Below are 10,000 nucleotides of genomic sequence, written 5' to 3'. Positions count from 1 at the left end.
TTCCTAACCCTAACCCTAAAACTAACCCTAGCTCCTATCTCTAACCCGTAACATAATTCTAACCCTGACACTAATTCTAAACTTGACCATTAACCTACTAAAAATAGCATTAACCTTGAGGGGACTAACAAAATGTCCACAGTTGGTCAAATTTTTGTGTGTTTACTATTCTTGTGGGGACTTCTGGTCCCACAAGAATAGTTAAACACGTCCACACACACAGGCACCACAATCTTCAGCTTGTCTCTCAGCACTCTGTCAGCCACCCACTCTCTGTCACGAGGGACCAGTGTGTGCAACTATCTGCCCAACAAGAGAGAGAGTGTTTCTGTGGAGAGAGATGGAGAGAGACAGAGACAGAGAGAGGTAGTGTAGTGTGTGTGGGAAGAGGTATTCATGCTTTACACTTGCTATAAGACTCTCCTCCCCTCTCCTCTGGGAGCAGTGGTTTGATATCCCTTCGTTTAGCAACCTCACAGCCAAGCTGTGTGGGGGGTGGTGTGTGTGTGTGTGTGTGTGTGTGTGTGTGTGTGTGTGCGTGCGTGCGTGCGTGCGTGCGTGCGTGCGTGCGTGCGTGTGTGTGTGTGTGTGTGTGTGTGTGTGTGTGTGTGTGTGTGTGTGTGTGTGTGTGTGTGTGTGTGTGTGTGTGTGCGTGCGTGCGTGCGTGCGAGTGTGTGTGTGTGTCTGTGTGTGTGTGTGTGTGTGCGTGCGTGTGTGTGCGTGCGTGCGTGCGTGCGTGCGTGCGTGCGTGTGTGTGTGTGTGTGTGTGTGTGTGTATGTGTGTGTGTGTGCGCGTTAGCATTCTGCTAACATCTGACCACCATAAAGATAAGTGCAAGTCATGAATACATTTTTCTCCTCTCTCTCTTTTCCCATCTCCTCCATCCTTTCCAGTCCCCTGGAACTACTCTTACTCTCCGCTTCTCATTCTCATTTCTGTCAATTTTCTGTCTTTCTCCCATCTTCTCATTATCTCCATCTCACGTCCCCACACCAATCTTTCCCTCTTCTCCATCTCTTTTTGTTTCTCTCCTTGTCTCTCAAATCCCTCCTTTAATTTGTCACTGCCTCCCCTACTGTCTCCTGTTGAGTGAGAAATGAATCCTCTCCTGCTCCATGTTGTCTTCCCACCATGCAACACACACACACACACACACACACACACACACACACACACACACACACACGCACGCACGCACGCACGCACGCACACACACACACACACACACACACACACACACACACACACACACACACACAGCATTCAAATTAAAGCCCACCTCCTGCTCTTCCGCTATGCTACCAGAATTGGCCTGCTCTCCAACTGCATGACCTCTAACTGACTAGTCCAGCCATCTGCTCTCCATGGGAACGGGATAGATGTGTGGACGGAAGGAATTGTGGAAGTGACGTCTCTCCTCTCCATAGAGAGAGCGAGCGAGAGATAGACACAGAGAGAGATGGAGGGAAGACGGAGGGTGAGATAGACAGGGATCCATTAATAGTGTGCTGAGTGAGGCCTCGGAGACAGACAGGGCCATGAAGGCCTCTGTCTCAACTGCTCACTTCCCAAACCCTTCAACAGTCATCTCATCTCATGCTCCTCTCCGCTCAACGCTCCTCTCCTCCTCAGCACAGCAAGCCTGTCAGGCTCCCAGCCCATTCCCACACAGAATCCATTATCCTTTCTTCTCTCTATTCATCCTCAACTAACCTACCCATCCATCCATCGACTGTCTCCCCATGGTCAGTGGGGGTTCAATTGCCACTCAGAGAGGTGTAGGAATATCATCAAAGTTCACTTTGACCTCAGAGCCCTGCTATTCTGAAAGAGAGAAAGAGAGACTGAGATAGATACATAAATAGATAAAGAAAGAAAGAAAGAAAGAAAGAAAGAAAGAAAGAAAGAAAGAAAAAGAGTAGGAAGAGAATAATAATATGAAGAATACACCTCTTTCTAGATGTACCCAGCCAAGTCTGTGTTGTATGTACCTCCAGACCACACCCATGATCTGGATTACATAAGAAGGATAACTAGCCTAGTGTGGAGAGGAGAGGAGAGGAGAGGAGAGGAGAGGAGAGGAGAGGAGAGGAGAGGAGAGGAGAGGAGAGGAGAGGAGAGGAGAGGAGAGGAGAGGAGAGGAGAGGAGAGGAGAGGAGAGGAGAGGAGAGGAGAGGAGAGGAGATGAGAGCCTTGGTGACAGTGAACATTAGCTGCAGAGAGAGGAGAGGAGATAGGGGTAGAAGACGCCATGAGATACTACCCACAACATCAGCTCTGCTTGGCTGGCTGCTAGACTGAGTCTCCTCCATCAGCCTGGAATTAGCCTATAGGCCTGGGAGGGGGAGGGAGGGAGAGATTGAGGGAGGGATGGGGAGGGAGAGGTTTGACCAGAGGCTAAAGTGATAGAGACGAGAGAGAGAGGAAGGATGGATGGATGGATGGAGGGGAAGATGGAGGAAAGAGACGCGGAGGGAGGGAGAGGGCTGGGTGTTCCGAGAAGAAGAGACTAGGGTTGTGATGACACCAGCATCATGATATTGTTTTCCATGGCAAAAATGTAAACACGAAGCAGACCTAACTCTTTAGTCATTTAAAAACCTGCTGTATGTAAAATATTGTGCGCTATACCTTGGAAAATAAATACATGTGACGCTGGATGACAACACAATGTTGTTTGTTTCCAACATTAGGGCTGTTGTCCTTAAGAAGTGAAATCTGCTTTGTGTTTTTATTTTTCTTGCCACCATACTAATGTATTGCGATACTGGTGTTAGGTTCTCATTTTTCAGAGTAAATAACTCACGGACACTAGAGAAGCTTTAACCAAGTTTAATTCTTCCCAAAGGTTCTGTACCGCTGTAATTCAGACAACCCAACATTTCTCCCATCACAGATATGTACATCCCACAACCAGTTAAGGCTCGGGACAATACTGCCCCCTTTGGATGAATAGCGTACCCATAGTAAACTGAAAAGAAATCTGTCCAAAATTGCTAATATATGCATATAATAAGTATTATTGAATAGAAAACACTCTAAAGCTTCTAAAACCGTTTGAATTATGTCTGTAAGTATAGCAGAAATCACAGGGCAGGCAATCTCCCAAACTATTTTTGGGACCCTGAAATTTGGGGCAACTTTGACGTCATCGCCCCCCCCTGCCCAACCAGCTATGGATCTGTAGACACTTTCTATGTATTCCACTAGATGTCCTCATTCAGTACAGCATTTAATTGTGCAAATCCCGCGAGTTTTGACCCTTTGGTAGGCAAAAGACTGAGTGTCGCGAGAAAATACAAGGTTACGAGAGCGAGCTTTTTGGAGAGACATCCCTTTGTTCCAGAATGCCTGTGAAGAAGCAGGAATGTCCGATAGATTAGATAATTGTTTTGTACGTTTAGAACATCCTAAAGCTTGATCCTGCACTTAGTTTGACCAGTTTAGTCGACATATAATATGTAATTTTTAAGTTTTGATGCGCAACTGTTTGAGACCAGAAGTCATTTTGGATGCATTTCAGCTGGAACTTGAAGCATATGCTAATACAAAGACACACGACTTGAAACCAAACGATGTTTTGGGTAAGTATGAATCCTTCCACTACATTCTGATCGAAGACCATGGTTTGATATCCCTTCGTTTAGCAACCTCACAGCCAAGCTGTGTGGGGGGTGGTGTGTGTGTGTGTGTGTGTGTGTGTGTGTGTGTGTGTGTGTGTGTGTGTGTGTGTGTGTGTGTGTGTGTGTGTGTGTGTGTGTGTGTGTGTGTGTGTGTGTGTGTGTGTGTGTGTGTGTGTCTAAAATGACCTCAGTCTAAAATGACCTTGACATTCTTTTTGATCCTCACCTTTTGTTAATGAACAATATGAAAATAGAGTTAACGGAACATTTAGGCACACTATAGACACGTACTGTACACAGATATGCAAAGGTAAGGGAATATTTATGTTGTAATTTTGTGTTTCTGTTGACTCCAACATAGCGGAGAAATATTACTTATGTCTGAGCACCGTCTCAGATTATTGAATAGTGAACCATTTCTGTAACATTAAAAAGAAATGTGACAAAGCGATTGCGTTAAGAAGCAGTGTATCTTTCTAACTATATGTAGAACATGTATATTTGGTCAAAGTTTATGATGTGTATTGCCGTTATCTGGCGTTATCTGGCGGAGCTCAAATCTCTAATTTCTCCGGACATTTTTTTGCATTTTCTGAACATGCCGTCACTGTCAACGGAGATTTATGGATATATATTGCATATTATTGAAATAAACATAAATGTACTGTGTAACATGTCCTATTACTGTCATCTGATGAAGATTTTCAAAAGGTCAGTGAATCATTTTTCTTATAATCCTGCGTTTGTGTTTGCATCTTTTGTTCGACAAAATGGCTACATATCGTCTGTGTCTTTGTGGTGGTCTGACATACATATGTGCCATGTTTTCGCCGTAAAACATTTTAGAAATCTGACTTGCTGGGTAGATGAACAAGGTGTTTATCTTTCATTTGAGCTATTGGACTTGTTAATGTGTGGAGGTTAAATATTTCTAAGAATATTTTTGCATTCTGTGCTCCACTGTTTCAGTTGAGCGAGGGGTGTGGTACCCCTAGGGGAACCTGTACCGTTAACACATTAAGACACTCCACTTTCTCTCCAATCCTTACATTTTATGGTTCCACAGGAAGAGGGCAGTAAACCCTTATTACTCCCTTCAGAGGATCTGACCTCACCTCCTGACCTCAAACCCTCTTTCGCCTAATCCACAGATGTCCATCTGTCTCCCCTATAGCAATCCTTTGATCTCCTCCCATTCACTCAGCACATTCCTCAGCCACTGTCTTTCTACAGATCTCACTCCTTTATATACTATGCGTCTGATCTATCATGTCTTTAATATCTCAATGTTCAAAATGTCGAATCCAACACTGGCATCGTCCCGGCCCTAGAAGAGACCAGAGGCTGATAAGAGGAAGTGATGCAGAGAGTGAGAGGAGAAGAGAAAGATGGATGGAGAAGGAGAAGAGGGGGGTGGGGAGAGCAATGGTTCAACCCAATGGCAGACAGTAGCCCTAGTCTCCCTCAGGGATGGAGCTCTCAGTTATCAGCCTGTCTGTCAGGTCCAGGCTTGGGGAGGAGAGCCAGGATCACACAGCATCATCACACATCTAACCAACTGCAGACCCTTAACCTTATCCAAGCCCCTATAGTCGCTCTCCTTTGCATCACCATCTGCTCAGAGCAGCCATACACAGAGATCCAGCTAGCTACAGTCCCTATAATATAAAGCTCATCTCCTGTGTACCGCCCTCACACACACACACACTCCCCCCACTCTGAGCTGCCATTACAGCTATCCCATATTATACATTCCTCATCCAGTCTCAGCCTCCCTTCTCTCTCCACCCAGTGCCCCCTCTCTCCATCTCTCCCTACCCATCTCTACCTCCCTCCATCTCCCTCCTGCAGCTATCCCATATCACATCCAGATCCTCCTCCCCAGTCCCAGCCTCCCTCAGGCCGATCCAGTGTCTCTCTCCCCAACCACAGAGGGACAGGACACGGCGCCTTCCTGCCAAGGTCATTCAGCTCAGAACCCATCAGCTGAAACCCTATACCATCTCTGTTCTGTCTCTGAACTACTGTCATTCTACTGATCTTTCACGGCCTTTCTGCTTTCTGTGACCTAGCCAGAGCACTTTACTGGATGCTGCATAGTCATTTGAACAAACATTGCCTCAAATTGTCCGGAAATAATCAGGAGGTGGCTATGTCAATTACTTGTCTTTCCTTTTAAATAACTGTTTCATTGTATTGTGACAGGTTAGAGTACGAGGCTCCCTACACATTCATGGATGGACCTGGACCACAGAGGCCCCCCATTAAACATGAAATGGCATGCTATACAGACAAGATGACCAAGTGAGCCACAAACCTCGCCTACAAGCTCTCCTCCAATAGACAAAATGGCATCACAAGTTGGCCAAAACAATTTCCAAAAATGCCCATAACTAAAACCAGAGAACTATTCCACTCACCGTTGCTGTCAGTATCACTCTTCTCATTGGAGCTGGGTAGGCAGTTCTCCAGGTAGAACCCGTTCCTGTAGCATCCATCCCCCTCGCTGAGCTGTGGAGGAGGAGGGGGCTCCCAGCACTGGCAGGGGGTCTGCATGATGCCACAGGGCCTGTTAGAGGTGCTGGATGCCAGGCAGTCCTCCAGCCACTGGCACAGCATCTGACACGCTGCCATGCTGGGGTTACGCTTCCCCACCACCAGGTACTCTGTCTTAAATTCCCCATCTTCGCTAGCGTTAGGGGTGGTGACCGTCACGCCGGCCCGGGGCGGCCCTTTCCTCATTTGTAGGAACTGTTTCCCAGCCTCCAGAAAGGCCACAGGGGATGAAGAGTCACACAGCTTGACCACCTCGTCGAAGCTCTCCATGCCCAGGTAGGTGCGCGTGGTCTCCAGAAACGAGTCAAACTGGAATGTGCGGAGCTGCCGTGGAATGCAGTCCGTTGTGGAGGTAGGTTTGGTTACCTTGATAAAGATGGTGTAGCGGCGCGGGTCGGGGTTCTGCAGGGTCCAGGAGCAGGGTGCCGTGGGGAAAGTGGAGGGGGACAGGAAGTGGCCGAAGAATCGGCTCTGAATCAGAGTGGAGCAGGTGTCTGACTCAGGCCCTGAGGGAGCAGCCGGGCACCAACTAAACAGTTGTATCAGCAGCAGAAGCATCACCGATGATGGCAGGGGGACTTGGGGGTTCACCAGGTGCCCATATAAGGAGGGGGAAAGAGTGGTCGTCATGGTTACCAAATGAAATAAAAGACCAGAGTGGTTTGCTGGAACCTCTGTTTTTTTGTAACCTCTTGTTGATCTGTCTTTCTGTCTCACTGATTTTCTGGCAACCAGGTGGGACCTTCAATGGGAAGAGGAGGAGGAGGAAAAGGAGGAAGGAGGAGGAGGAAGGAGGAGGAGGAAGAGGAGGAGGAGGAAGGAGGAGGAGAAAGAGGAAGAGGAAGATTGCACTCAGAGGTCCAGTGATCTGTCCATGATTGCGTGTGTCAGTCGATCCAGACGTTCAGGAGAACCTGGAGAGAAAGTGATAAGAGAGATATTTTGACCTGAGAGGACACATCACTATAACAGCAAATACACTAGTAAATCAAGAAGATAAGATATGAATAATGAGCTACTTCCATTATACTCTCACCACCAGTCTCAGTTTGTGCATAGCTGGTCCGAGGCCATTACAACCCTGATACATACAGTGTCATCAGAAAGAATTCACATCCTTTAACTTTTTCCACATTTTGTTGTGTTTCAGCCTGAATTTAAAATGGATGAAATGCATCTGATAATACCTCATAACATCAAAGTTGAATTTTGATTTTCAACATTTTTACTAATTAGTCAATGAAAAGCAATGAATAAGTATTCAACCCCTTTGTTACAAGCCTAAATAAGTTCAGGAAATTTGCTTACAAAGTCACATAAGTCGCATGGATAATAGTATGTAAAATGAATTTTGAATGACTACCTCATCTCTGTACCCCACACATACAATTATTTGTAAGCTCCCTCAGCTGAGCAGTGAATTTCAAACAGATTCAACCATAAAGATCAGATAGGTTTTACAATGCTTCGCAAGGAAGGCCACATATTGATAGAAAAAAAGCAGACATTGAATATCCCTTTGAGCATGGTGAAGTTATTAATTAAACTTTGGATGGTGTATCAACACACCCAGTCACTATAAAGATACAGACTTCCTTCCTGACTCAGTAAACAGAGATGAAAGAAACTACTCAGGGATTTCACCATGAGGCCAGTGGTGACTTTAAAACAGGTACAGAGTTTAATGGCTGTGACAGGAGAAAACTGAGGATGGATCAACAACATTGTAGTTACTCCACAATACTAACCTAAATGACAGAGTGAAAAGAAGGAAGCCTGTACAGAATTTAAAAAATCCAAAACATGTATCCAGTTTGCAACAAGGCACTAAAGTACAACTGAAAAACATGTGGCAAACCAATTAACTTCTTGTCCTGAATACAAAGTGTTATGTTTGGGGCAAATTACTGAGTACCACTGTTCATATTTACAAGCGTAGTGGGGGCTGCATCATGTTATGGGTATGCATGTTAATGACTGGGAAGTTTTTCAGGATGAAAATGAACAGAATGGAGCTAAGCACAGGAAAAATCATTGAGGAAAACCTGGTTCAGTCTGCTTTCCACCAGATAATGGGAGATTAATTAACCTTTCAGCAGAACAATAACTTAAAGAACAAGGGCAAATCTACACTAGAGTTACTTACCAACCAGACAGTGAATGTCCCTAAGGCGCAGAGTTACAGTTTAGAAAGTCTATGGCAAGACTTGAAAATGGTTGTCTAGCAATGATCAACAACCAATTTGACAGAGCTGGAAGAATTTTGAAAACAATAATGGGCAAATATTGTACAATCCAGGTGTGCAAAGCTCTTAGAGATCTACCCAGAAAGTCTCACAGCTGTAATCGTTGCCAAAGGTGATTCTAACATGTATTGACACAGGGCTGTGAATAGTTATGTAAATGAGATATCTCTTTATTTAATTTCCAATAAATTTGCTACCATTTCCAGAAACATGTTTTCACATTGTCATGATGGGGTATTGTGTGTAGATGTGTGAGAAAATATCAGCTTAATCCATTTAAAATTCTGTCTGTAAGACAGCAACATGTGGAAAAAGTCAAGGTGTGTAAATACCTTTGGAAGGCAAATAAATCATCTGACACAGCAGAATATTGTTAGATACAGTCAGTGAGACCTGAGAAGAGAACCATATGTCCAGCTCTCTGAAAATATGAAGTATGTGTAACCACCAGACAGAAGGATGATATTATATAGACCTAGCTTTGTTTTGGTTCATTAGGCAAGCTCAGAACGGTCCCTTCCTGAGAGACAATGGCTTGTTTAAGATGTCTCCTCTCATATTTGATCAGTGAGCACACTAATTTGTCCAATTACGCGGCTATTAACTACAAAAATATAAACACCTGCAGTCATGCATTAACGCTGTGCCTTTGCTTTAGCTTGCCACTGTGTGATCAATAGCTTCGTTTGTTTTCAATTATTAACACTAAAGCAATTAGGAGGGCTAAAGGTGAACAGGTCAATGTCAATAAAACATGTTGTTGTTTAAAAGGATAGTTGTCCTTCATGACAAACCATAATACTGAAATACAAACTATTTCATTCTAAAACAATTTTGGTGTGGAAAATTGCTTCATGGTAGAACAGTTACTACTCCTATTATTATCACTTTGGATACCTCATGATGGAGCATTGGCTCTCTCAGACCTGTATGGATTTCAGATGGAGACAGCCAGGAGAGGGCATATAGCAGGCTTACTGGAGGAGTCAGAGACACCAGACACCACATCCAGGGTTACACTGATCAATCAATCAAGCTGATCCAAAAGCCTTGCTATTTGTTACCATCTCCCCTGAGATCAAATACAATACTAAGAAAAATGCCATTGGATCCCTGTGTGGCAGTACGTTTTCTACTGTATGTCTAACAAAGCAAATGCAGTATATTGGGCAAAGTTTGGCATAGAACACTATGAATGCGGCCTGTCTCACATTCCCGCTGAAATGTAAGCCCTGCATGCTCTCCCTTGTTCACTGTCTGCTAAATTATGTGTTCAAACCTTGTTACTGATTTTAAACATGTGTTTGACTATGGAATTGTTAACATGAGCCCCAGTCTTCTGTGTCATTCGAGTTAATTTATTTTTCTTCAATTTGTGCATTTTGAGTGCTTCCATTGTGTTTGTTCGTTGGTGCTTCGCTCGTGCATGTCCACGCTATATACGAGGCGTGCCAGCAGATCTTTGTATGTAGCCTGTATCCCGCGGATGCTCGAGAAGCGTGCACCCCTTTTCCCGAGGTTTCTGTCATTTTATTAATTGATCACAGTGTTTATAGAAAATGTATACTGGTTGA

General features: G+C 44.6%; 1 protein-coding gene across 8 annotated transcripts in view; it reads right to left on the bottom strand.

Annotated features, from left to right (window-relative positions):
• Positions 1-10,000, bottom strand: part of LOC123997946 (adhesion G protein-coupled receptor B1-like) — a 110,115-nt gene that overhangs the window by 71,575 nt on the left and 28,540 nt on the right. For all 8 annotated transcript variants that reach the window (XM_046302691.1, XM_046302692.1, XM_046302695.1 and 5 more), the window contains exon 3: positions 6,045-7,094. In XM_046302691.1, the coding sequence (XP_046158647.1) occupies positions 6,045-6,810 (766 nt within the window). In that variant the 5' untranslated portion in view covers positions 6,811-7,094. The remainder of the gene's footprint in view (positions 1-6,044; positions 7,095-10,000) is intronic.

The sequence above is a fragment of the Oncorhynchus gorbuscha genome, linkage group LG15, assembly GCF_021184085.1.
Source record: "Oncorhynchus gorbuscha isolate QuinsamMale2020 ecotype Even-year linkage group LG15, OgorEven_v1.0, whole genome shotgun sequence".
NCBI lineage: Eukaryota > Metazoa > Chordata > Actinopteri > Salmoniformes > Salmonidae > Oncorhynchus > Oncorhynchus gorbuscha.
The sequence above is the reverse complement of the archived record's forward strand: the minus strand, read 5'-3'. Positions and strand labels throughout refer to the sequence as shown.